The sequence below is a fragment of the Aspergillus sydowii genome (assembly GCF_001890705.1).
Source record: "Aspergillus sydowii CBS 593.65 unplaced genomic scaffold ASPSYscaffold_7, whole genome shotgun sequence".
NCBI lineage: Eukaryota > Fungi > Ascomycota > Eurotiomycetes > Eurotiales > Aspergillaceae > Aspergillus > Aspergillus sydowii.
Genome location: NW_024467865.1, coordinates 1,144,745 through 1,170,844, shown reverse-complemented (window position 1 = coordinate 1,170,844; position 26,100 = coordinate 1,144,745). Strand labels below are relative to the sequence as shown.

Below are 26,100 nucleotides of genomic sequence, written 5' to 3'. Positions count from 1 at the left end.
GCCAAACCAGCCGATCACGTGACGTTGTATAAATCCTTGGATCCGTTCAAACTTGACGATGCCGTTCCATCTCGTCGCCCAAAAGCAACAGGCCCAATTAGTCCTTCATTGGGCGTTCTCGCTGACCCGTGAGCTCGGATTTCCGGAAAAATTCACCAGTTGGCCTGGGGCATGTCCCAGCAAAATGAGGTTTCTTCATCCCTCGCTTCTATAGAAGCAGCGCCACCAAGCGGAACTGAGACCCCAAGCACTGCTAGTGCGCAGTCGCACCCATCAGCCTCGCCCAACACATCGTCGACTCGAACACTACAGACCTCAAATTCCAGTCGATCCGGTACTCCATCCGTTAGAGTCCATATTCCAAAACTTTCGGCAGCCACGACGGAGCTCCTTGCACGGTTCGCGCGTGATATCAAAGGATCACGGCAGCAAGTGCTGCCAAGAGATGATCAAGCATCTGTCAGCTGCAGTCCTTTCTCTTCAAACTCGGTTTGCAATAACCAAAATACCAACCCTCGGAATATAGACACGATGAGGGCTTCTTCAACTCTCATCGAGCTACCAACGGCTCCCTTCGTGTACCCAACCAGGGTGGAGGTGCCAGCTGTGGCCCCAAATCCTGCATCTGCGCCTACACGGTCCTCTAACGGTATTAATGGGCCGCCTGCCGAACCAAATGCCTTGACTCATATCGCACCGAAACCAGCGGCAACATCTTCAATATCTTCAACATTGGCACCAACATCGGCCGGGCCAAAGGTGCCAAACCGCGTGCAGTCATCGCCAGGGCGTCAACCGCAATCATCTAACGGCATTAACGGAACCCCCGCCAAGTTTGATGGCCCAATCAATATCGCTCCTAAACCAGTCACAGCATACTCCGCATCGACACCGGTACTAGCTCACCCGCAAGTCCCAGGCCCTCCGCGGACGTTACCAGAGCATCAATCACCATCTTCCACCAGCATTAATGGAACTTCAGCGAGACCCCATAGGTCAACTAATATCATTCCTAGGCCAGCAGCTATTGATTCAATATCAACACGAACACCTACTGGGCCGCAAGCAGCAGGCCATACACGGCTACCGTCAGAAAATCCGTCGTCCTCCGCCAGCATTGACGGGATTCCTGCAAGACCCCACGGCTGGATTAATATAAATTCTGGACTCGGTGCTCCTAGTTCATCATCAATACCAGCATCAGCTAGCCCGCGAGTTCCAGTGGATGTTCAAGCACCGTCAGAATCTCGGCCACCACTTCCATTAGCAGTATCGTCAACAGCATTTGCACCACTAGCGCCAGCTCTCACAATTTCAAATACCTCCGATAGGTCGCTAACAAAGCCCCCATCGGCTATACCGGTCAAGGATACATCTCACTCCCGCCAACGACGAAGTGCTGGGAGTAGAAAAAGTGGATCCAAAAAGCGCAAACGTGGTCATGATAGCGACGGCGAAGATATCATTCGAGCGGCGGACTCTAGCTCAGATGAATCAAACGTTACTCCAGTCGCAACGCAAACGAAGTCCGGCCGACAAGTAAACAGACCTTCGCTATATGTTCCTTCACCTCTCACGCCAGCTATCCCCAGAGAGTCCCATTATTTTCCTGGGCCCTCCGATAGACCCCAAGAGTCCACCAGGCCACGAAAACGCACGCCCAAGAAGGGGAAGAACACGAGTATTGTATGTATGTATTGCCAGCGTGGCCACAGCCCACCGAGCAACGCCATTGTATTCTGCGATAAGTGCAGTCGCGCGTGGCATCAACACTGCCATGATCCGCCCATTGAAAACGAGGTGGTCACGGTGAAGGAGAAGGAATGGGTCTGTCGAGAATGCAAGCCCGTGAAGATCACCATACTCCATCCAACTGTTGTTAGGAGTAATCCAACCTCTAATTCTGGGCCTCCCGTTCATCCTCCATTAGTGATACCCAGGACTGAAGTAGGGGGAGGGCAGTTCCCTACGAATGACCGGCGGCGGTTTTTGTCAACATTATCACATGCTGCACTTGTCGAGTTCCTTCTTGCCATATCAGATAAACACCCCACTTTGCCCATGTTCCCCGAGAACATGAAGTCATTGCCGTCATCAAACTTTGCATCATCCCAAGCTGTGACCACAGCAGGTCCTTCTCAATCAAATGGCTCCGTCTCAGCGAGCAATCCAGACCCTTCTTCAACTTCCATACAGCCCGCATCAGCTGTTGAAGGAGAGAAGAACAGCCAGCCAAATACGGCCTCGGAACGCACCCTCAAGGGGCATGACTACGAATCATCGGACGAGGACTCCGAGTATGAGTTTCAGGAACACCGCCTCTACCCGCGAGCTGGGAATGGAGTTCGTCTTTCGACAAACCAGGAAGACCTCGATATTTTGCAGGAGGACCCGGGTTGTACCACGTTCAGCTATGCATTGCACAGAGCTATGCCCACTATCACGGGGAATGTGCCTGCTTAACATGTCCTATGCGATATACTTATGCTTTATATGTTTCACTGCATGTTTCTAGCGGTTCAGCGGTGCTTTAGTATGTCTTTCGGTGCACGGTTTATTGTACAGGATTGGTGAAGTGGATGGAGTTTTTAAGGCATTCAAATATCAGCGGAAGTCGAACTCATGAGACGCAACTATCTACTTAGAAGACCATATATTTCAAATACAGCTATCAAAATCATTGGTTACACTTCGATTGCGTGAAGAATTCTACTCTAAAAACTGGAAAACAGCTTCAGAAGCAGCCAACTGTGCGCGCTTCACCACGCGGCCCCGAGAAACGACCGCTCTACTCGTTCTCACCGGAGGATCCCAGACAACCTCCGCAATGCTCTTCCGGGCCCGACTCGCACCGGGCTCGAGAAGTCCAGTATCATCTCCATCGTACAACAGCAGGAAATCCGCACAGTCGCCCTGTTTCAAACAAACGCCGGGATCAGATTGCGATGGCGAAGATAGTCCGATAGCGGCGCGGGCACGCGTAGACACGCATTCATATAGTAGTTCTGCATCGCTCACTGTCCCAGCTTGATACATACCCACACCTAAACAGGCAAGACCCAATGGGTCCGCAGAGCCCCAGGGCGTGAATGCGTTCCCGACATTGTTCACACTAATCACTGCATCGAGTTCCAATTTACGGATCATAGCGGGGACAGGGGGCGTGCCTCTAGGGTTAGTTTTGATTCCGGTATCATTACCAGAGGGTGTAGCTGCCATGTACAGATCGCTAGTCGGAAGACCAACAAAGCTGACGGGGAGCTCGTTGTCGTGGACTTCTCGCCCGAGACGCATCCAGTCTTCTTCTTTGAATAGAGAAAACCGTGTACAATGTCCCAACATTACGCGTTTATTTGTATTTTGCGATGTCCACCCTAGCGCACGGAGAGTACGCAGTACGTGCCAGATGAGCGGCTCCGGGTCTTCCTCGGGAGGAGCAAGGCTATAGTCAAGATGGAAGTCGAGGTGCCGATCGTTCTGTAAGGCCGTGGCAACTGCCCACTCGATGTTCTGTCTTGAAGCTTCGATGCTCGATTCCACGTATGGTGTCGTGCCCAGAACACCAAGCTTATCTGGTGCGTGGTCCCGGATAGCGGCGTCGATCAGGCGTCTATTCTCCTCTCCGAGAGTAGTTGAGAAGATGGGGTCCTGTGCGTAGCAGACTAGTTGGATATCACAGGCGTCTTTCCATTTCTCTTTAAGGACCAGCCCGGCATTGAGACAAGTGTGTTGCACAGTGTGATCGACTTCGACGAAGCCGCGGATGGCGGTTACGCCGGATGCGACAGAGTCGGCGAGTAGCCACTCGCCACGCGCGAGGATATCGGCATGGGTAAAGGCTTCCTTTGCTTTGCTTGTGGAGGTGAGAGCTTCTTGGAATGAGCCGGTTGAGGGCAGTAAGTTGTTGTATGAGGTGCTGTTAAGTATGAAGGCTTTGTCTAGATGGATGTGAGGATGGACGAGGGCTGGGAGAAGTAGAGGTGGCGAAGAAGTAGTAGGGGAAGGAGGATCGTTTGGACTGGCAGAGGAGATCACTCCTTCCGGGCAGTTGGGAGGATATTCTATGGTGACGTCCCAGGTGGTGTCTGTGTCGCCTGCCGATGTGCCTCCAAGCCTAACGCCACGGATCTTTTTTAATTGGGGCATCTGTCGAGAAGACATTGTGATATATACATATTCAAATACGCTGGTAGCGTGTCAGTTGCTGGTTGTTGAAGAAATATGTGTGATAGTCGCGTGGCATATCGTCGGACAGTTGGAGTCTACGTAGTATAAGAAAGACGGCGGGGAACCTGGACCGAAGACAAAATATATCTCCAACCACAAAACCCGAGTACTACTACACGAACCTCCGGTCCTGGACGCGCGATACGGATTTTCTTCTGGATCATCTAAAACCTGAAGCTACAGACCACAGACACAGAAATAAAAAGATACGACTACAGGCTAGCTGTTGGGCGCTAATTTCCCGTACAGCCAACCCCGAGCTCGAGTCTCGGTTCTTCCTTCTTCAACCGAAACAATAATGTGATTGCCCGGAACTCAACATGGCTCAACACCACCCCTAAAAAACACGCTTGCTCCTTTTCTAATTCTATCTTATCGGATAATCCTCACACATACCCAGAGAAAAAGTGCCAACATACAGAATGGCACAACGCATCCTCACCACGCCCTCCCGCGTAAATCATCCTAACCCACCACCCTCAAAGCGATGGCACGAACACCTCAACATTGACCTTATTATGACCGTCCTAACCCGCTCAATACTCCACCCCTTCATCGCCTGGATCATAGTCCTCTGTCTCCGCGCCCAAGCAACCCCCTACGCGCATCCCGCATTCATTGTCGCATTCGCCTACGCTAGCTTCCTGACCCTCCTTGACATCGCATTTGTGATTAGTGACCGTATTGCGTTTGGCGTGCCCAGGCAAGTCGATTTGAGCGAGGAGGTTATTGTTATAACGGGAGGAGCGAGCGGGTTGGGAAGGTTGATCGCTCAGATCTACGGGCTGCGCGGGGCGAGCGTTGCGGTGCTGGATATCGCGGAGGAAAAAGATCTCAAAGGGTGGGAGGATGTTGGCGGAGTCGAGTATTATCAGTGCGATATTGGAGTGAGGGATAAGGTTGAGACCGTTGCGCGGAGGATTGAAGAGGACGTACGTCATGTTTTCCTTACCCGTCCCTTAGGCTTCCTTGGCTTATACAGGAGGTTACGATTGAGTGGCCGCGTTATACTCCGGCCGTTGGGTGCTTCGTGATGATTTCATTCGCTAACTATTTACCTGTAGTTGGGTGCACCGACAGTGCTCGTTAACTGTGCAGCGACTCGGATCCACGGGCAGACGCTCCTGTCACTACCTGCGGAAGCATTCCAGAAGACCATACAAACGAATCTCTTGGCAGTTGTTCACACTTGTCAAGTGTTTCTCCCACACATGTTATCCAGCGAGAACGGAGGCACCATCGTAAACGTTAGCTCGGTCTTAGGACAACTGTGCGCTGCCGGTCTTGCAGACTACTCGGCGAGTAAAGCAGGCCTCAGTGCCTTGCATCGCACATTGGAGGCAGAACTTCGGGTATCAGGAAACGGAGATAAAGTGAAAACAGTGTTGGTCGAGTCCGGTCAAATATCAACGCCCTTGTTCAAGTCTATTAAAACGCCCAACTCCTTTTTCGCGCCTGTGCTTGAACCAATCCATGTCGCCCAGGCTATTGTATCCATGATAGATCAGGGACGAAGTGGTATTATTAGGTTGCCGACGTTCGCTATGCTTGCCAACCTGTATGCGGTGCTGCCGGCAGGCCTTCAGAAGATCGCCCGGTATCTGAGTGGTATCGATTCCGCTGTACCACAAGCGCCATCTCAAACGAAGCAGGCTGGAGTAAAGAAACCGGAGCCGCGAGTTGAGAAAGAATAATTGTGCCCAAGCCTCGCCACTCTTAACCACCTCCTTAACGAAATGATGCTCGCGGATGTATAATAGGAACATATAATAGCGATTTCCGTCTGCCGTGGAAGGTTGCGTTTTGGCGTAGACTGCCGTGCCTTTAATTAACACATTCCGACTTCAATTAGTTGCAACGAGAGACGGCGAGCGCACATCTATTTCTCCTGTGTTAGAATCATCTTTTCACGCTCGCTCTGTCTCGCACGCAGAGTGCTCTTCTTAGCATGCTTCCGAATGTTCTCCTCGCGCCTCTTAATAGCAGCAAGCTCCTCCGTTTTAATCTCACGAGCCTTCTTGATAGTTCGAGGAACGTGGCGCTGGCGTTTGATCCGTTTGATCTCTGGCATATGGGAGTACCTCTTAACAAGGGCTTGGTCGTATTCCAGTTTTGTTCTCTGGCGGGCACTTTTAATCCCACTGCGGTCGGATGCGTTGGTACGCCATAATCGGATGTTACCATCGTCCGAACCAGATAGAACGTATTTATTATCGGGAGTAAACTTGGTCGAAAACACACTGTCGTTGAATTAGTTTCATGCTTTGCATTGAGAAAATACTTGGAAATAACTGACCGTTGCATTCTCTGCGTGTGGTAGATGTCACGCGAATGACCAGTTGCCCTGTTCCACAAGCGAATTGTCCTGTCATACGAGGCTGAAACAAGTTCCTCGCCCGTCGGACTGAAATCCACATCCATAACTGCAGCGACATGGTCCTTGAGAACATTCAGAGCACGGTCCATCTTCCTCATATCGAACAAGTAGACATTATGGTCTTCGTTCGCAACTGCAAAGTTGAACGCTTCCATTGGATTCCAGGAAATAGCGTTTGATGCCAATCTCAGGACCAGTTTAGATAGAGGAGACGAAGTGCGAAGATCATAAAGAACGATGGAGCGGTCGATCGCAGTCGACGCAAGGACTGAGGTTTCGGTTTGATTGAAGGCGACTGATGTAATCGTGTCAACGCTGGTGGGCCAGTGAAGGGTCTGAGAGGGTGTTGAGGAAGGTCGTGAAAGGTCGTAGATCGAGATCTGAGAAGATGATGCGGCGAAAAAGGGTTGGTCCCGGTGGTGTGTAAGACTGGTGAAAGCGCCCTGGCCGAGATATGTAGCAAGAGGGGGAGCTTCGGAGGAGGAGTTATATGGATCAAACAGTTTGATCGTCTTATCGGCAGCGCAAGAAAGCAGCTTCCGGTCCGGCGTCCAGCATACCCCCTTGACGATATTCTCGTGCGCCGTGTTGTTCCAAACCTCGCCTTGTGTTGTAAGATCCCAGACCTTGACCACACCATCACCACTCCCACTAGCAAATCTTTCCAAAGAACCAGGGTCCTTGGCCATTGTGTAAACACCGTCGACATGACCTTCGCCCATTTGGCCCAAGAATGGCGCAGCGAAAAGACGCTCCATCTTTACAGCATTGAGAGCTCTTGTGTACTCGCGCGCACGCTCGAAGGGATGCTGGGACGGGTCTAGATTTCGAGGTTGCCGAACCACAGCAGTACCGGGCGTCTGCTGCGAGGCAGACGATCGGGAAAGAGCTTTGATTTTCTGTTGAGGGATTAATAAGTTGCTTAGAGAAATCAATAGACAGAGACAAATCTTACCATGATTACGTTTCCCGCAGCCCAGTAGTCACAAAATGGAAGGAAGGTACCTGAAATTGACTAATTGAGGAACTGGAGAGAGACCAGGATATTTTCGTTCTATACATTTTTTTCTGACGGATGATATCGAGACCGCCGCCGTGTTGTGGGCGGTGAATATAGTAGCCTCAGGCAGAGAGGCTGCTTGATGACTTAGTAAGGTGAGATGGAGCTCTTGCGGCCAAGTGATGATATCCGCCCATCCATCAACCTCCTCCACCATTCTATCCTTGATTCTCACGTTACAAACTCGTTGTGCACTGTACCGGTCACCGAATAACAAATATCCTTTTAGATCTACCATATTGCATTCCCGTTTCCCTCACACCAGCATAGGTCATGGCTCCTTCCTCAGAGGCCGCTCAGCGGATAGAGGAAGCTCGAGCTCTCGCAAAGAAGGATCCTAAGAAAGCTGAGGCTATCTACAAAGACACTCTTGCTAAAGGTCCTGGGTCCTCCGAAAAGACGTCGCGTGATTACGAAAATGCGTTGATCGGATTGGGAGAGCTCTACCGAGACGAGAAGAAGCCGCAGGAGATTGCAGACCTGATCAAAACAAGTCGGGATTCTTTTTCGTCATTCGCCAAGGCAAAGACAGCGAAGCTCGGTATGTTAAATTGGTATCTAGAGGTGACGCATAGAAGGCGACGGGAATGCTAATGAGCTGTTATATAGTACGCCAGTTGCTCGACTTGTTTAGTGAGATTCCAAACACCCTTGATATTCAAATCTCCGTCATCCAATCCTGCATCGAATGGGCTGTGGCCGAGCGGCGGTCTTTCCTTCGACAGAACCTTGAGACTCGGTTGGTAGCTATATACATGCAGAAGCAGAGCTACTACGACGCCCTTAACCTGATCAACTCACTTCTCCGGGAATTGAAACGGCTCGATGACAAGCTTATGCTAGTTGAAGTGCAGTTGCTGGAGTCGCGGGTATACCATGCGCTTGGAAACCAAGCCAAGGCGCGTGCTGCACTGACCGCCTCACGGACTTCGGCTGCTTCTGTCTACACACCTCCGAATCTACAGGCAAGTCTGGATATGCAGAGCGGTATGCTACATGCCGAGGACAAAGACTTCAACACCTCATACTCCTACTTTATCGAGGCTCTAGAGGGCTACAGCTCCCTGGACGAGGGAGAGAAGGCTACAGCGGCTCTTCAATACATGCTGCTTTGCAAGATCATGCTGAACCTGGTGGACGACGTGACAACCCTCTTGGGTTCCAAGCAAGCCCAGAAATATGCCAGCCCACGACTTGAGGCCATGAAAGCTGTTGCGCGAGCTCATGCCAACCGCTCGCTTGAAGAGTACGAGAAAGCGCTCTCGGATTATCGGTTCGAGCTAGGAAGCGATGTGTTCATCCGTAACCACCTTCGCCGACTCTACGACGCTATGTTGGAACAAAACCTCATCAAGGTCATTGAGCCATTCAGCCGCGTTGAATTGGATCATGTTGCCAAGATGGTGGGGTTGGATACACAGCAGGTGGAACGAAAGCTTTCGCAGATGATTCTGGACAAAGTGATCATTGGCGTGTTAGATCAAGGCGCAGGATGCTTGATCGTATATGACGAAACCGAGCGCGACCAAGGATATGACGCCGCACTGGACACCGTTGCGAAATTGAGTAATGTCGTGGAGGAGCTGTACACTAACCAAGCATCACAACTGGAGTAAGCATATTGTCTAGTTGCTTTGCGGGAACCTTTCGTTTCTATGCACCGGAAATGATAACACCTAGAAACATAAACCCAATATATCAAACATCTAGTTGAAGAAGCCGATGGAGTAAACTCAGTATAAATAGGATTTATGTCCTATGGCGTATAATTCTGGAGGATAAGGTATTGTTAATCTGGAGTTGTGGTTGATGGCTGTCCGAAACGGGTAAAGCGCGATCGCGAGTTGGACTCCCAGCGAAGTTTGGAAATCCGCTGCGATGATTGAAGACTCATCCATCGGCCTCCACCCCATCGCCCTAGGCTTCGCGTCTCTAGACTTCGGCGTCGCCAAATCCAACAATTCCGCTTTTTATCGTCCTTGCCGATTGTCAATTATGAACGCCCCCCCAATGCCGCCCGGCTACGGTCGTGGCTTCCCCCAGGGCGCCCAGCGTTCTCCTGCCACGCCTCGTCGCGGACCTCAAGCTCCAGGTTCGTTCAATGTCCCTTGCGTTACTTATAGGTTCTGGCGCGTAGAAAAGTCTATGCTTAATTGTGTCTGACTTCTTGTTCTTGTCTTCTAGGTGGTGCGATGCCCGTTCCGTTGCCCCAGCACGCCATGGCCCCTCAGTACATGGCACCTCAGCGTAACCTACAGCACCAGAATGATGCCGCCCTTCGTCGCAGCCGCAAGCCTACAGACAAGAATATCCCGGATGGTGTCGAAGATGTTATCGTTGGAGAAGGTGTACAGCAGTATAAAAACTTACGCGACCTGGAAAAGCGTCTAGATGCGGCTATTGTGCGGAAGAGGTTGGACATTCAGGACTCCATCAGCAAAACAGTAAAGAAATACCGGACGATGCGGATCTGGGTCTCGAATACGGTGGAGAGTCAACCCTGGCAGACGGGCCAAAATGGCGCTATCCCAGGAACCACTCCTGGCTCTGGCCGGTATAAGGTGCAGATAGAGGGTCGGCTGTTGGATGATGACAGTGATCTTGGGGTCTCAGACAGCGAGGGCGAAGACGATACCCAAGAGAATGGGAATGCGATGGAGGAGGACGGTGCCGAGGGTAAAAGGTCAGCTTCTAAGCGGTCGAGACAGCGCTTCTCACAATTCTTCAAAACGATCACCATCGATTTCGACAAGTCCCCTTCAACAAACTCTGATGAGACGAAAACTATAACTTGGGCAAAGCCCCAATTGCCACCGAATACGACCAACTTACCGCCCAACGCAGACTTTGATAGCATTCAGTTCTCCCGTGCATCGCAGGAAAACTTGAATGTTACTGTCAGCCTTGTCAGGGATGAAACCCCCGAGCGCTATAAGTTGAGCAAGGAGCTGGCTGATGTGCTTGATGTCGAGGAAGAGACTAGAAGTGGGATTGTTTTGGGTATCTGGGACTATATCCGCGCCATGGGACTACAGGAAGACGAGGAGAAACGGCTAGTACGCTGTGATGATCGTCTACGAGCCGTAAGTTTGCGCTCCCCATTACCTGGGTGATTCTAACATCCCTGTATAGATTTTCGGTCGAGACCAGATGTTCTTCCCTCAAATTCCGGAAAGCATTGGCCCTCACACCAGCCCTCTTGATCCCATTAAGCTACCTTACACAATCCGCGTGGATGAAGAATTTCACAAAAATCCCACACCAACAGTCTACGACATCCAAGTCGCTGTCGAAGACCCCCTTCGCTCAAAGATGCTAGCTTTAACTCAAAACCCTCAGTACACTGCTGGTATGCGCCAAATCACTCAGCTGGATGACCAAGTCGCTCTCATCGTCCAAGCCCTCACACATTCACGCGCGAAACACTCCTTCTTCACTGCGCTTAGCAAAGACCCTGCCGCATTCGTACGTCGCTGGATCAACTCTCAGCGCAGAGACCTCGAGACAATTCTCGGCGAAGCTACTCGCGGTGGTGGCGAGGACGCCACTGGACCGGAGTTCCGACGTGGTGGCTCAGACAGCGTTTGGGACACGGTTGTTGCTCATGAGGCCGTGCGGTACATGCTTGCCAAACCGGAAGCTGTTATGGGTCGGTGAACATTTGTCGGTAGAGTTTGAATTTCTGTTTTCTTTCTGTTTTCTTTCTTTTTTCTTTCTGTTTTCTTTCTTTTTTCTTTCTTTTTTCTTGGCCGTGTGTTAGGTATGTAAGATGACTGGGACAACCTGTAGGCGCTTATGTGGTGTTTTGTTGGAGATCATATTTTTCCTAAAGCTGTTGTGGTTCCTTGTTTGTACTCAATAATTAAAGTCCATTTGCTTTGTCAGTTAATGTTGTCTACTATCCTGAACTCGAGGATTCTGGCACGATTGATAGATTTAAATTAATAAGTACCCCATACGCCTGTTTGGCGATGCGCAAAGTATATGGCCTATACCGAGGTAATAGCTCCCATGCACAGAGCCATTAGGAATCAACATCAATGAACCGCGCGCACTGGACTTGCTGATTCGGCGGATCAAATACAGGGTCATACCCGTTTCCTTTACTCCCCGCCTATCTATCGTTGATTCGACCTTGGGGATCGAACTAGGTGAGCTTAAGCCTTCCTGTTTCGTAGATCTGAAAGACCAGAATCAATGCCCGAGGCGGCTGATTGGTTGACATCACCTAGGAATAAGCTCCCTTCTTCCTGTTCCAACTTGGACGCGGCATCAAGAACCGCCTGTTGCGCGAGGTCCTCCATCGTGCTGTTCTCCTTGTTGTGCTCCGTCGAGTGTTTTGTAGCCTTGGCTGAAGCGTCCTTGGGTGCAGGAGAGGGCCGGAAGCGTTTCATGACGGTCTCAATCATCTTCGAGAACCAGTAGTAATTGAGGCCGTTGAGGATCAGGTTGGAGGTGATGTAGGTAGCGACCAGCCAGGTGGGGACTCCACCAGCAGTATATTCGGAGTACTTGGTAATCTCCGCGTTAGCCCTGACGCAAGCCTCATTGATGCAGAGTGACCCATCGCTGCGGGCTTGGAAGATCTGTGCGGAGATGTCGACAGGGTTGAGCGGAGAGGAAGGACCAGCCGCCCAGGTTTGTCTGACAGCATCGAACATATCCATATATATGACTGCAGACTGCCAGGTTCCCCAGAAGAGACGACAGAAAAAGAACACGACGAGAAGTGCCATGCCGTTGTACCATTGTAGGGAAGAACCAGTCATGTTGAGCTTGTCCAGGAACCAGTGAATATTGAGGAAGGGGCTAGAGAGCTCATAAAGGATAAAGGTTGGAGCATAGAAGTTGACAAACGGTCTCTGTGAAATTTTTCAGTGATTGTGGTTCGCATACTCACGCATGTTCGAGTACTTACGAATCCAAAACTGAACACCCAGAGCGCAGAAATCGCATGGAAGAGCATGCCAATGCCAAACATTTTGACATAGATGGTGCTGACGATTAGGTCGTAGATAAAGTATCCCACTGCAAGAGAGCTGATCAAAGCACATGCCCCACTATATCCGAGGACTCGCTCCCCAGAAGACATAGACATTCTCTCTTCATCCGTGAAAAGCACCCATAGGGCGACAGCACATATGAAAGTGCTTTGGACCAGCGACACAACGTGGACATTCCAGTTAAGCTGCGTACGCTTATTGAGATTGGGATAGTGACGTGGGAATAGCTTTGCAGACAGCCACGGCGAGAGGACGTAATGGATAAAGAGGTAAACGATGAAGACGGTGATGACTTCGTGACAGTGATCTGCTAGAACAGGCAGGTTGAAACGCAAAGCCCATGGCTCGACAGTCTCCCGCAACCATGCAGGGGGACATGGGACTGGGTCTAACATCCTGGAGTGACCACCGACTCGGTGGTTAGGAAGCACCACGCAGATAAAGATAGGATGGAAACAGTGGCTCGGAGGAGGGGGTGTTGCGGGACAACAGCTCCGATATAAGGCTGACTCGGCGACTCGGACAAGGCGCTAGGAGAAGCAAACTGAGCGGGGCTTGGGCGAGTCTAGAGGCCAGCCATAGTGTTGGAAAACTGTGATGCCTGCGAAACGACAAGGGGATAAGCTGAGGACCTCGCAGGGCTGAACGGGCTGGGAATATATATCGGAATAATTACCTGGGGAGGAAGAGAGCCACCTGCCCAATGTCAGGAATTCAGATTATCTCACTCACCAGGGAGTGATTGAGAATGCGAGACCGAGGGGAGCGCGGCCCTTGTGACGGACTCAGGCGGAGCATCTCGACCATTATGATTCAACAGACCTGATCGCGTGCCGGCGCGTGCCTGATTTACCAGGCTGCAACCTTCGTTGGGGAAGCTAGACTCGGCCTCGGCAATTCCCCATCGGGCAGTCACATCTCTCACTGGAGCCCTGGAATTGACTCGGGAACTGGCGCAATGAACAACCAAGTTAATGCTAAGAGGATATCATTCATTTACATCTAATCACTAATCGAATAACAACATGCGCATCATAGACCAATCCTGCTCAAACAGCCCGGGATGGTGGCAACTGGCAAACTAATCATAAAATAAATAGTGATAAAAGAGAGTACAAAGAAAAGAAAACCAATTGCATCCCAACAATCTTGCAACCCAGGCTGGAGAACCAAAGCTAGTAAAAATTAACCTAACGCCAGATGCGCAAAGTAGAAGTCACATTCATGCTGCATACGGTTACCAAAGGACTGGTCAGCCCGCTGTACTCGTGATCTCCGAGCCAAGTCCGCTGTCACTGGGAGGTGCATAAAGCACCAATTTAGATGCCTCTGCATCCAGTTCCTCGTATTGCGGATTTTCCTCGGGCTCATCCGCTTTGCCCTCCTCCTCCAGGGCGTCATTTTCATCTCTCTCCGTCGCTTGGTCCTCCTCTTCACATTCATAATCCCCATCTATTGCGGACTGCGGGTTGGTAGTAACGGTCCCGGTGGTAGTGCTGGCTGTGCTAACCTGCCGATTCGTTGAGACGACACTTCCTGAACCGTATGACATACTTTCGGGGTAGGTTCCCGTGTAGCTCGTCCGCCTTTCCGTCCCGGTATCACTCCCATCTTCGCTTCGATTCTCTTCTTCTTCAGGGAAAACTTCAGGAAAGTCATTCTCTTTGTTGGCCACCGAGCTCCTACCACCCCATGAAGACTTGCGGTAAGAGAAGTTGGATTTGACTGACTGGCTCCGCTTGAGGTTCGTAAGACCGCCGGGTGTGCCGGACTGCCTGTCCGCTAACCCACGGTTTCCTGTAACGTGACTGAGACTGAGTATCCTCCTTTCCTTATTCGCGGCAGGTGCAGCGCTAGATGTTGTCTGTGATGCCGCCTGAGCTCGTTTTTTCATTGCCAATCCAATGCTGCTGCCGAGAACGCTGGGGGCACCCTTGGCGGTGCTTGTAGTGCTTGAAACACTGGAGTTGCGTGCTCGTGCGCCACCGCGTACTTTCTTCATAGATAAGCCTTGCACGCTATTGGGTCGGCTAAGAAGAACGGTACGAGCATGATCAAGCACGCCCTCCAGGATTCGTTTCTCCAAGCTGTCGGCACGCTCTTCCATGACTTGCATCTCTTCGTGACGCAGCTCGAGAGCCGTTTCCAGACCGGACACTTCTTTGTTGAGCTTAGCATTATGGGAGACAAGCTCGTCCTTCTCTGTCTTGAGTCTTTGAATCATGGCTAGCATAGATTCCTTCTCATCCTTGAGATTGAGGATTTCTGCCTCGATCTGTTCTCGCTGTGCCGTTCTGCGCTCTAGGGCAACGGCAGCCTCCTCAGCCTCCTTGCGCCTGCGTTCAGTGTCCTCCGCCACAAGAGCTGATTGTGCGGTGAGCATCTCGTTCATCTTGCGTGATGTATCCATAATATCCTTGTGCATCTCATCAAGCTTCATCATCTGGTGGACGGAATGGTCGGTATTTGTCGCATGCCCAATGAGCGTGTCGAGTTTATCGTGAATTGGACCTTTCGCCGCATGGCCAAGTAGAGCATTCAGCTTCTCATAAACTTCACCGTTGGTGCTCGATGTTTTGTTTAGGAGTTGATCCAGTTTATCGTGCACTTGATCATTGGTAACCCGCTCAATCAGAACATTGAGCGTATCTTGAACCTGGCTGCTCTTCGAGTGTTCCATAAGGTTGTTCAATTTCTCATGCAGTTCTCTGTCATCGTACTTTTCCGGCTCGGGGGGCGGTAAAGCGGGCAGCATCTGAGGAATGGTCGTGGGGAGGACGGATAGATCCATCTTGAGGTCTTGTGCAGTTTCTTTGGCGTGGTCGTAATGTTGGCCCACTATAGAAAGGATTTGCTGAATAGACTCCAGAACCTGAGGATGGAACTCGTGTAGCGTGGTCTCAACACGTTCAGTAGCAGCAGCCGCCCGTTCAGCATCAGACCGCGCCTGTTCTTGCTGTGTTTTGACCTCGTTGTGCATCTCCTCCATCTTGTCGTACGAGGCGTCGACTTTCTCGAAAAATGTCTTCGCATCGGCGCTCATCCGCTCACATGCTTCATTGACGCTGTCGCCCATGGAGCCGATGACAAGTTTGATGTCTTCCGCCAGGGATTTCGTACTTGTTACTGCTTCAAGGTGCTCATTACCACGCTCGGCGGCTTCGGTGAACTTGCTATCCACTGAAGATTGGGCTTCATCATACTTGGCCATGATTTCACTGAGCTTCTCATCAATTTTATTACCAAGCTCAACAATAATGGCGGCCTTTGTCTCATCATGCTTAACAAGGACAGCAGCATCCCGCTCCTCTTTTTCGAGTTTGGTGGCATCCTGCTCGCCTCGTGCACGCTCAAACTCGCGGTTGACGAGCTCAGTGAGCTCATTGACATTTTCCACGGTGGTGAAGCTTTCCGCGGAAGTGGCAAGGCCCTCCAGAAGTTGTTTGAGCTCTGAGAGTCCTTCGTGGCTGCCGTCGAGTTTGCTTTTGAGCTCCTCCCCGAGACCCTCAACAACAGTTTTAGCCTCTTCGATCTTCTCAGCCAAACCAGCGTGTTCGATCTTTCGTGCTTCGAATCCCTGGCCAGTTAGCTCCTGATCGGCCTCCACTTTCTCTTTGAATTCGTTCATAAGAGTAGTTATTTCCTGAATTTCGCTCTTCGTGGGGAGTGTCTCGATATCTGGCAGCTTGAGCTCTTCGACCTGAGTTTTGACTTCAAATATCATAGCCTCGACTGTCTGCAAATCTGACTTGACTAGTTTCTCAGCCTCAGTCTCGGTGCTCCTCTGAGCGCCTTCCTCTCCCTCTCCTTCCCTTTCGCTTTCTTTGCTTTTAGATTCATCAAGAGCAAGCCACATGTCCTTCAAGAGTGTTTCGAGGGTACCGATGTCAGCCTTGGTCGGGCATTCAGATTCAAGACGGCCATAGACTTCGGTAACAACATCCTTGGTTTCCTTGACGATCTCTTCAAGACTTCCTAATTGTTCAGCACGCGCTATCTCATCAGGAGCAGGGAACACCATCTCATCGAGCTGAGATTTCGTGTTTCGAAGGAGGGTTTCGATGGCATCGGTGTCCTCCTTCTTAGCTGCTGTTTCACCCGCTGGATTCTCACGAGCGACAATGCCAGCCACCGAGCTCTGAAGTTCGTGCAGTCCTACCAAAACCTCATCCATATGCTCCTTCTTGAGCATGTCCTCGGGTAAATCCGGAGATCGTGGAGCGGCTTCGATAGCGTCAACCTTGACTTGAATCTGGGAAACAAGAGTTTTGAGTAACTCAATATCACTTTCCTTGCCGGGTTCGTCGGCAAGCGTCAACTCTCGCGAACCAGTGTTCCCTTCCGACTCTGCCTGAGACTGGCGAAGCGCTTCCACGTCAGCTTTAAGGCCGCTTAGACCGTCCCTGAGCGTGTCCAGGAGCTCCGAGTGGTTGAGCTCGGCTGGTCGCTCTAGAAGTTTTGCGAGGTCTTCTTTAATAACGCCAACGCCGTCGTGGAATGCGTCCTTGAGGTCTGTTGTGGAAGCGCTTTCACCACCAATGTCCCTGGCCTGATCCTTCTCCTCGTGGAAAGATTCCAAGGCGGCTTGAACAGCAGCTACGATATCATCCTTGTCGTCCTTCTGCCCTGCGGGAACAACGCTACTCGTCAGCGTGTCACGTAGAGATGCAAACTCCTGCTGGATTATCTTGGAGATATCTTCATCGTTGCTCGTCTTGTGACTCTCTGAGATCTCACGGATAGCGTTGAGGATTTCGTCTTTATCGGTGCTATCCTTGACCTGACTCTTCTCCTCGTGGAACGCCTCGAGAGTCGCTTGGACTGTTGTGATAATCTCGTCCTTGTCAATCGTGTCCTTGGCTTCAGCTCTCTCTTCGCGCGAGGCTTCTAGAGTGGCGTGGATAGCAGCGATAATGTCGTCCTTATCAGGCATATCAGGACTATCCCTGCTCTGACTCTTCTCCGCGTGGAATGATTCCATAGTAGCTTGAACAGCGGCAATAATGTCATCCTTCTCACTCTTCTGCTCTGCAGGAACGATACTCATCGTCAAAGACTCACGCAGGCTTTCGAATTCGCGCTGTATGAGATTCGAGATACTGTCATCTTTCTCGGGTTTATGGCTTTCAGAGATATCTCGAATAGCATCGAGAATTTCTTCCTTATCGCCAGAAGGATTGCTTCGAAGCAAAGAACTCAAGGTCTGGCGGAGGTGTTCGAATTCTTTTTCCATGGCGTCGAGGAGCTCAGGCGTGTCCGGGTTGCCCACAGATCTGTTCACGATAGCGTTTTCCGTTATCGTCTTCTCTAAATCAGCCTGGAGTAGTCGGAAGCCTTCCTTGACCGTATCCAGGATCTCGTTCTTCCCAGCTGCCTCCGACACAGTCGCGGCATACCCTTCAACGTCCTGGCGCAAAAATATAATGCTTTTATTGATAGAATTCAGGACCTGTTCTGTATCTGCATCTGGTACGGGGGACCGCTGCTTCACTTCCGCCTTGAACTCGTCAAGTCGCTCTTGAAGCCGCTCTATGATTTGTTCGCTTAGTCCGTGGTTGGCGTTCGCAGTCACTTCGTTGAGGCCTGAAGTGATAGCTTCCATCAGATCCTCTTTGTTGAGTTCAATTTCCCTGGGGATTGAGTTTTGACTGTCGAGGCCTTCCGTAATGGCGTTGAAGATTTCATCGCGGGAAATGGTTGGTTCAACTTCTCGAGAAAGGACAGGCTGCTGGGAGGAGAAAGCCTCGTTGATGATTTGGGTGACATCTTCCTTTGTAATTGATGGGTGGTCGTGTCCCTTGCCTGAGAGCATATGTGCTCCAATCCCATCAGACACGGCGCTCAAAATCTCATCGCGCCCGAGACCCGAGTCAAAAGAATCTCGTGTAAGAGCACTCTGGGATGTCATGGATTCGGTGACTGCATGCAGTACTTCGTCTCGAATGACGGCCAGCTGCTCATCATCCAAAGAACGAGGTTGAGAATGCTGGAGACACTCTTGAATAGTGTGGACAATCTCATCTTTTGTAATTGCAGGAGGCTGCTCGAATTGTTGTATTCCAGCCTGAACCGCTGCCAGGACCTGGTCGTACGTAGCAGCTTGCTCATGCTGTGGCTGGTAGGCTTTGAGACCCTCCGAGAGACACTCAAGGATTTCATCTCGCTCAAGGCCGAAGTTCTGCAGCTCTATTTCCGGCTTATACGTTTCCCAGGCTTCTCGAACTGCTTCGAGGATGTCCTCCTTTTGCATCCTGGCACCTTCCGGCTCGTCACAGAGCCGGGCCATGCTAGAATGGTCCAACGCCTTCTGGACGACCGAGTATATTTCGGTGCCGTCCATAGCAGCTCGGAATTCGCTAAGCGCAGAGTAATGTTGTTTGTTGTCGTTCATAATGGTGTTCAATTGAGATCGGAGGTCCTGTAGGCTGCCATCGATGATATGGGCGATTTCGTCGGGGCCGGGGCCCCTGGGAGTGTCCTCAATAGCTCGAGTACGCTCAGCGTCCTCCAACTTGCTGGCTAGGTTTCTACCCATTCCGAGAACCTCCCCACGCAGCTCTCGCACCAGGGCCTTCACCTCGTTCGTCATTCCGCCCCCTTCAATGACACTGCTTCTCACGCGTTTCATTATATCCATCATTTCGCTTGTAGTGGAACTCTGCCCTTCAGAGGCAGAACGGTTGACTGCACGTGGGTTGTTTCCGTGCATAACGCCCATGTCGCGTGCAAAGTCCTGCTCTGAGTCGACAGACCGTGCGGAGGTGGCATTCATATCTGGACTAGGACCTGCGTTTCGCGAGCGCACAAGGGCCTTGGTTCCAGAATCCTGCTTTACGATATTGAGAATTTCCTCCAGCATTTTCGTCACCGTATTATCGACGCTCTTGCTCGAATCATCGGAAGTTGGGCGAGCTTTGAGTTCGTCCACGAGCTCCAAGAGTTTCTCCTGTCCCTCTTTCGTTGCCATCTCTCGCAGAACCTTCTCTAACAGGGCGATACTAGCAGATCCGTCTGTCATAGGGCCGGGAGAAGCGGTAAATTCACGCTCCATAGCCGCAACGAAGGCATTAGGGCTTTGCATTCTCGGGACAGAGTGACTCTTCTTCGAGTTTGGAGAACTATCCGATTCAGCTTGGTTAATACCATTTTCAGAACCCAGCAGAGCACTGATATCCAACCTTGTGGCTGTGTCACCGTCCAGGAACTTGGAAGCCAAGTTCGACGACAAATCACGAAGGCTTTTTCGAATGTCCTCGTCGCGAGCGTTAGTTGCAGCTTTGAGGCTTACTAAATCCGTAGCGTTGTCTTTGCTCCGTCGACTCAGTTGTGACATCTCGCGCTGGAGATTGCTGGCGATGTCTGTGAGACTGAGGATTTGGTTCGACAAGAATTCGAAGCTACTGGACTGCGCAGGTTTAGGGTCGGAAGGCGCATCGGCATCTTTGGTGTTTACCTGCGCCTCATTTTCAGGCGGTAATTGCATGTTTTGTAGAGCAAGCATTGTGGCAGAAGGAGGTGTACTTTCACCAAAGAGTGGCCTGGAAAGGTAGCGGTTAGAGATGAGTAGACCCGGAGGCTCTTCTGAGTTCTCTTGGTCTTGCGGACTCTCAGCCTTGAGTGCGTTTTTCTCAGGCTGTTTTGGGCTTTGATCGGAAAATGATGCGCGCAGTGGGCGCTCTGGTGACCGGTTCTCCAGGTAGTTCAAGAATTCTGAGCGCGTATCGGTATTCTGCAGCGACTGCATCCGCTTGTGGAATTGGCCCTTAATGAGAGACTTCTCTGGCGACTTAGGCGTCATCGGGTTGGTAGTGTACGGACTGGGGGAGTTCTCGCGCATCTTTTCTGTGAAGTTTGCTGCGACCGCCTGGATACCTGGAGAGACATTTGCTTTGGTTACTGGACTCGTCGAGCCAGGGTTCAATGGAAGTGGTGGTGGTGCCCGCTCTGGATCAGAACTGTCCCACCTTTGTTTCAAAGATTTGAAAGTTAGCTTCTTCATCGGAGGCATGAATATGAACAAATATGGAGAGGAAGAACCAGTGGGGCATATATAGAGACGTACATGGGCACCGTCTGGTGTCTGCTAAGGACCAGCTCCCGATCGCGGGAACCCTCACGGTTATGCGAAGACATAGTGGAACCTGGATATGATTTGCGCGAATATCAAAAAGATCGGGACAACGAGGATTGGACGAGCCTGCGGTACTTGGAATGTCGAGAGGAATGAAGAATGTTCGTCAAGCACAGGGTCGTAAGGGCATATCAAATCGTCAAAACAAAAAAACACAATAACAAGGCACCCCAGACGCAAATCAAAGGGTATATATGACTGGGGGAAAACAAAACAAAAAAAAAAAAAGTCAATCGCAAAGTAAATCAGGGAGAAAACAAGAGCGCTTGCTGCAAGAAACAATGAGGATGATGAGAGGGAGGAGGGCAAAGTACAATGCCACAGACGGTACGACCAAGGACCGGGGAGAAAAACGGTTTGAGGTCTCGAGATGAGTTCCTCGTGAGTTAAGTAGGAGTTGACAACAGAGCCAGTGGAGTTGCAGACCGCAAGATGTTGGTAGCTCATGGGGCATCAATCACATCTTCACAGCCTGGCCGGCCCAATCTGCAGCGTCCACATAGAAGCTCCTCCATAGCAACCGCTCAGTTGCGGTTGCCGGGTAAACAAACGGGCGATCGAGTTCGAGCCAACCAGTTTTTCCGGATCTCCGAGACACAAGCCACTAGCCCATTTGGAGTAATTATCCCATCCCAGACTAGTGCCCGCAAGTCGGTAAGTAAACCAATTAAATCGCAGCACACAAATCACTTGTGCCCTGAACCCTCTCCCGTGCACTTCCCAAGCGAAAAAAAGAACGTCGAGCGCGGAGAACCTCATTCCCTCGACCGAAGCATATCGACAACCACCCCATCGACCTTGCCGCTTTCACAATGAAGTGTTAGTTGCTCACCCCCCCGACTGAACTCTCGTTTTCGATCTCAGCTGATAGGAATGTTGCGACAGTCATGAAAGTGGGCCGTGTGGCCATCATCACCCGTGGCCGTTACGCCGGTAAGAAGGTACGACACAACCCTTCGCATCCCCTTTGTTGCAGGAGAGATCGCATTGCGCTGGAGGAAGACAAAATCCAGAGTCTAGGAGGAATGGAAAGCGAGTTGGGCGAAGAGATTTTGAAGCGAATGCGGGACATTTCAGAGAGATGAGGAAGTTGGGAATTTCATGTCCAAGATGTGCTGACGAAGGCCTTTTTTTGCGATCAACAGGTTGTCATTGTCCAGCCTCAGGACTCTGGCTCCAAGGCTCACCCCTTCTCTTACGCCATCGTCGCCGGTATCGAGCGCTACCCCCTCAAGGTCACCCGCCGCATGGGTAAGAAGACTGTCGAGAAGCGCAGCCGTATCAAGCCCTTCATCAAGGTCGTCAACTACAACCACCTGATGCCCACCCGTTACACTCTCGAGCTTGAGGGTCTCAAGGGTACCGTTTCCGCCGACACCTTCAAGGAAGTTTCCCAGCGCGAGGACGCCAAGAAGACCATCAAGAAGGCTCTCGAGGACCGATACACCAGCGGCAAGAACCGGTGGTTCTTCACTCCTCTGCGTACGTTTTTATCCCTACCGATACAAGGCATTAAATGTTGGGATTATGCTGATTTTTTCAACAGGTTTCTAAACGGGTAATCTGGGGCGTTATGTCGTTTGAGCGCGCAAGGTTCTAGATGAGGCAATGGGAAAAGAAAACATCGAGTACGTTCGGTTCATGAGCATGGAATCCACAGGAATTATACCATAGCTGGAGGAAGAATTGGGAATGTATCGATGTACAAGTCAACGACTTGAGCATTTATGTGCAGGATGCCACCAGGATCCGGCGTCCGTCTCGAAATGAAATGGAAAATATGAACAATTTCTTCTTCTAACCTGCGCAAAATATTCATTCTCCGCCGCCGACCAATAATATACAGCAGCGAACACCTGGCCAAACTGTGATAAAACTTATGTCATCGGTTACAAACCTTTGCGCCCTCCTCGTCCCCTAGCTCTCATTCGGCCGCTGCAACACTCTGAAACTGAGAAGCTCACACTCAATCAGTATCTGCAGCGGTGCCAGTGAATGCCGATCCTTAGACCACATGTAGATCTTTTTTTCCCAACTCATCCGAATCTCCTGCTTCGACACCTAACGACGCTCACGCTCAAGCTTTTCGCCAACATCAGGCTCAAACGCATACTCCTATCCCTTTATTAGATGACCCCATAGACAGCTCTAATTACAAAATAGATGGCTGGCTCACCATCTCACGACCAAACACCCTCCACGCAAGGAACTTGAGAGGTTTATGGAAGTTATACAACTCCCTTACTGAGAAATCGTAGTACTGCAGGCCTTTCTCACGATGAAATGTAATCATCGGCGGATGAACTACTCGACGAGGGGATCCACAGTTGTTTCCGCATACCACGACAGGGATGGGGACTCTGTCATGACAACCGAGGATGGGTAACATGGTGGCTGACAGCGTGATTAGATTACCAAATGTACGTACCGGGGAAGTAAGTAGTAATGATTGACGGGGTTCCATTAGTACTTACCATAATGTCTCGGGATACTCTCGTACGTGCTGGGGATTGTGGTGTCGAACATGAGGATGGCACCGTCGCAGCCCTGTATGAGTTCGTCACAGGGGACATCAGGAGGGATATCCCATATATCGAAGACCACCAGGCCCTCGGTCTACTCCCTCGGTTAGTTATAGCAAGGCGTGTTTGGCTCTTGCAACTCTCACGAATTGTACCCTTATGCTCTGGAATTTTGCGTTGTACGAAGGTTCGTATACCCCGAGAAATTCGCGGCGGGCGTATCTTTGCATGTAAGATGTCTGTTTATTTCTCGTTAACCAAGTGGGTTTCCTCCGGTGTTCTATGGTCTCCTTGGATCTTACCTTGCCGACCCCTGCATCTCCCAACAAGACAACCTTCAACCGTCGCAATGGTACAGACATGGTGGCTGTTAGGGTATATTCTTTATATTCCCGTTGAGCCAGAAGTGAGTTGAAATGGGAAGTTGAGAGACGTCCCCGGTCCCTGAAGCGAACTGTTGCGAGGGACTGCGCCTAGCCGCCCGGAATACGAGGATCGTCACTTTTAGATATGAATAACTGGTATGAGAACTCCAGAGAGAAACATTTCAGTGGATAATTCTTCAAAACATCACGAAAGAGACTAAGCCAGGGCTAGGCTAAGCCATTGAGCAAGCTAGCAGAAATGCGGTGAATGTAGATATAGTTACAGGATTCATTCCTGACAGATCAACATGCTCATGGAATCCCGCGTTGTATTTCAGGGCCTCAACTATCTGTTAATACAGAGTCCACCTGTTAATCTAATGGCGAGGATCCCTTGGCCAAAGACCGGCGTCATGGGATGCGGGAAATCCTGATATCAGATATAAGGGCATGCGAGTGCGTAACACAAGCTGCACCTCGCTTCCGTCATGATAACATTGGTACTAGTAGTTCCACAAGATGTTCCAGAACGTTACGTGGAAACCCCGACGAACTAAATGCCCTGGGCAGGAACAGGAACCGACATGATCGATGTCACTCAAATGCTACAAACGCCATGGCGCCCCTGCAGAACACTGACGCTTTTCAGTTTGACGAACATTAATTGCAGCAGGCTACTAAGCATCCCCAGAGTCTAGTTCGTGAATATTCAAAAATAAAATTCCTAAAGCGTTGGAACAAATATACATCTGGATTTGAGCAGTTCTTGAGATACCACCAAATCCACCCATCTTGCACTACTCGCCGTACGTGGGCAACGTCTCCTTAACCACAAATGAGGCTACTGGGTCTTAATATCACAATGGTTGAGAAGTAATCCAGGAGATGAGCTTTTCTGTCGGTGGTTTCTATCCAAACAGAGGGCAATGCAGGCAGAAGCCCAAACCCATATCCCCGCGCTCTTGATCTTGTTATCGCTTGAGAATGTGAAAAACCTCCCATTATCTAGATGGGAAAACATACAGTAACTTCCCACCAATTACTACTCAACACCGTATTGTGCCTGGAATGCTCTCGCCCCTCCTCTCGGGTGAACATCACCACGAAATCCCGAGCATCCCCACCTCTCACTCTGCTCTGTCTCTCAGTTTCTAAACTCGATCACCACTTTATTTCTTTTCATCCTCGCATCATCCCGTTACCAGATACGAGATATACCCATAATGTCTCTCCCCCAGTTGCTGACCGGCAAAGTGGCTGCCATCACCGGCGGTCTCACAGGAATCGGCCGCGTACTCCACCCCCTCAACCCCGCAAAGACGACTAGAAATACTGATACTAGTATTTTTTTGCATAGGCAATTGCACTGGAATACCTCCGGCACGGCGCATACGTCGCCGTAAACCACCTCGGCGGCACAAATGATGAGCCTCTCGTGGCCGCACTCAAGAAAGACGTCGCAGGTCTCCTCACATCCACCAAGCAAGAAACCTCAGGAGACCGACTCATAATCGTATCCGGCGACATCGCCAAACCTGAAACCGGCACCGAGTTTATCCAAAAGACAGTGCATACATTCGGGAGACTCGATGTCTTTGTTAGTAATGCTGGTGTTTGTCGGTTTGAAGAGTTCCTCGAGTATGTATATTGTATATCCCTACTTACCCTGGCAATGGCTGCAAACTAACTGGTTGGGAAAAAGCGTCACACCAACCCTCCTCAACCACACCATAACAACCAACCTCACAGGTGCTTTCTACGCCGTGCAAGCCGCCGCACGCCAAATGGCCTACTCGCAATCGCCCCCCGGCGGCTCCATAATCGGCGTCTCGTCAATCTCCGCACTGGTCGGGGGCGGGCAACAAACGCATTACACGCCCACAAAGGCCGGCGTGCTCTCGCTTATGCAGTCAACGGCCGTTGCGCTGGGGAAGTACGGCATTCGGTGTAATGCGCTGCTACCTGGGACAATCCGGACGCAATTGAATGATGAGGATATGAGTGATCCAGTGAAGAGGGAGTACATGGAAGGAAGAATTCCGTTGGGGAGATTGGGCCAGCCGCCGGATCTGGCAGGGCCAGCGGTGTTTTTGGCCTGCGAGGGGTTGAGTGGTTATGTGGTGAGTTTCCTTTTATTCCTATTTCGCCAGTCAGTCAAAGAGAGGAGTGCTAATGATCGTGTAGACTGGAGCGCAAATTCTAGTAGATGGGGGATTGTTTGTGAATCTTCAGTGATTTGGCATCATCTGATTCTCGTATATGCTAATGCGAAATGAACCTTGAAGCTCGTGTTAAGTGTACATAAAATACAGTGAGTAACCAAGCGTCGTCCACCTGGCCTCTTGTCAAAAATATCAAAGTAACCGCCAACTCCGGATCCGGTAATCAACCTCTCTAACGCCTTGCTTCAACCTC

The 26,100-nt window shown here is 50.7% G+C and overlaps 10 protein-coding genes across 10 annotated transcripts; 5 read left to right on the top strand and 5 right to left on the bottom strand.

The window, feature by feature from the left end:
• Positions 1–171: 171 nt before the first annotated feature.
• On the top strand, positions 172–2,463 carry ASPSYDRAFT_59199 (uncharacterized protein; the record flags this gene model as incomplete). The annotated part of the gene is made up of 2 exons (XM_040849660.1): positions 172–293; positions 351–2,463. The coding sequence occupies 2 exons, from the start codon at positions 172–174 to the stop codon at positions 2,461–2,463; spliced, it is 2,235 nt and encodes a 744-aa protein (XP_040701552.1).
• Positions 2,464–2,709: 246 nt separating this feature from the next.
• ASPSYDRAFT_59198 (putative zinc metallopeptidase) lies at positions 2,710–4,146 on the bottom strand (the record flags this gene model as incomplete). The annotated part of the gene is made up of 1 exon (XM_040849659.1): positions 2,710–4,146. One exon carries the CDS (start codon positions 4,144–4,146, stop codon positions 2,710–2,712), a length of 1,437 nt encoding a protein of 478 aa, XP_040701551.1.
• A 503-nt stretch (positions 4,147–4,649) lies between these two features.
• Positions 4,650–5,921, top strand: ASPSYDRAFT_133743 (uncharacterized protein; the record flags this gene model as incomplete). Its single annotated transcript, XM_040840650.1, has 2 exons — positions 4,650–5,159; positions 5,292–5,921. The coding sequence occupies 2 exons, from the start codon at positions 4,650–4,652 to the stop codon at positions 5,919–5,921; spliced, it is 1,140 nt and encodes a 379-aa protein (XP_040701550.1).
• Positions 5,922–6,106: 185 nt separating this feature from the next.
• On the bottom strand, positions 6,107–7,562 carry ASPSYDRAFT_32879 (rRNA-processing protein SOF1; the record flags this gene model as incomplete). Its single annotated transcript, XM_040845028.1, has 3 exons — positions 6,107–6,467; positions 6,524–7,503; positions 7,560–7,562. The coding sequence occupies 3 exons, from the start codon at positions 7,560–7,562 to the stop codon at positions 6,107–6,109; spliced, it is 1,344 nt and encodes a 447-aa protein (XP_040701549.1).
• Positions 7,563–7,937: 375 nt separating this feature from the next.
• ASPSYDRAFT_59194 (uncharacterized protein) lies at positions 7,938–11,321 on the top strand (the record flags this gene model as incomplete). Its single annotated transcript, XM_040849658.1, has 5 exons — positions 7,938–8,205; positions 8,274–9,230; positions 9,601–9,756; positions 9,849–10,747; positions 10,797–11,321. The coding sequence occupies 5 exons, from the start codon at positions 7,938–7,940 to the stop codon at positions 11,319–11,321; spliced, it is 2,805 nt and encodes a 934-aa protein (XP_040701548.1).
• Positions 11,322–11,821: 500 nt separating this feature from the next.
• Positions 11,822–13,062, bottom strand: ASPSYDRAFT_59193 (TLC domain-containing protein; the record flags this gene model as incomplete). Its single annotated transcript, XM_040849657.1, has 2 exons — positions 11,822–12,526; positions 12,583–13,062. The coding sequence occupies 2 exons, from the start codon at positions 13,060–13,062 to the stop codon at positions 11,822–11,824; spliced, it is 1,185 nt and encodes a 394-aa protein (XP_040701547.1).
• Positions 13,063–13,919: 857 nt separating this feature from the next.
• On the bottom strand, positions 13,920–20,800 carry ASPSYDRAFT_91021 (uncharacterized protein; the record flags this gene model as incomplete). Its single annotated transcript, XM_040852423.1, has 2 exons — positions 13,920–20,622; positions 20,730–20,800. 2 exons carry the CDS (start codon positions 20,798–20,800, stop codon positions 13,920–13,922), a joined length of 6,774 nt encoding a protein of 2,257 aa, XP_040701546.1.
• A 631-nt stretch (positions 20,801–21,431) lies between these two features.
• Positions 21,432–22,407, top strand: ASPSYDRAFT_1081626 (60S ribosomal protein eL27). The gene is made up of 4 exons (XM_040839889.1): positions 21,432–21,617; positions 21,684–21,739; positions 21,944–22,280; positions 22,345–22,407. Exons 1-4 carry the CDS (start codon positions 21,611–21,613, stop codon positions 22,350–22,352), a joined length of 408 nt encoding a protein of 135 aa, XP_040701545.1. The 5' UTR covers positions 21,432–21,610; the 3' UTR covers positions 22,353–22,407.
• Positions 22,408–22,828: 421 nt separating this feature from the next.
• On the bottom strand, positions 22,829–23,720 carry ASPSYDRAFT_46947 (uncharacterized protein). Its single transcript, XM_040847344.1, has 5 exons — positions 23,623–23,720; positions 23,467–23,559; positions 23,273–23,414; positions 22,975–23,192; positions 22,829–22,913 (listed from the first exon to the last, which is right to left on the bottom strand). The coding sequence occupies exons 1-5, from the start codon at positions 23,680–23,682 to the stop codon at positions 22,860–22,862; spliced, it is 567 nt and encodes a 188-aa protein (XP_040701544.1). The 5' UTR covers positions 23,683–23,720; the 3' UTR covers positions 22,829–22,859.
• Positions 23,721–24,679: 959 nt separating this feature from the next.
• Positions 24,680–25,920, top strand: ASPSYDRAFT_69856 (SDR family NAD(P)-dependent oxidoreductase; the record flags this gene model as incomplete). Its single annotated transcript, XM_040850489.1, has 4 exons — positions 24,680–24,977; positions 25,043–25,323; positions 25,388–25,805; positions 25,870–25,920. The coding sequence occupies exons 1-4, from the start codon at positions 24,909–24,911 to the stop codon at positions 25,918–25,920; spliced, it is 819 nt and encodes a 272-aa protein (XP_040701543.1). The 5' UTR covers positions 24,680–24,908.
• Between the last annotated feature and the right edge of the window lie 180 nt (positions 25,921–26,100).

Excerpts from the sequence above, each read along its gene's own strand:
- ASPSYDRAFT_46947 (XM_040847344.1), bottom strand. The coding sequence starts at position 23,682 with ATGTCTGTACCATTGCGACGGTTGAAGGTTGTCTTGTTGGGAGATGCA. Across the intron at positions 23,560-23,622 it reads GAGATGCAGGGGTCGGCAAG|ACATCTTACATGCAAAGATA; the intron begins GTAAGATCCAAG and ends AGAAATAAACAG. Across the intron at positions 22,914-22,974 it reads GGGTGTTTGGTCGTGAGATG|GAGTATGCGTTTGAGCCTGA; the intron begins GTGAGCCAGCCA and ends ATAAAGGGATAG.
- ASPSYDRAFT_1081626 (XM_040839889.1), top strand. Across the intron at positions 21,740-21,943 it reads GCCGTTACGCCGGTAAGAAG|GTTGTCATTGTCCAGCCTCA; the intron begins GTACGACACAAC and ends TGCGATCAACAG.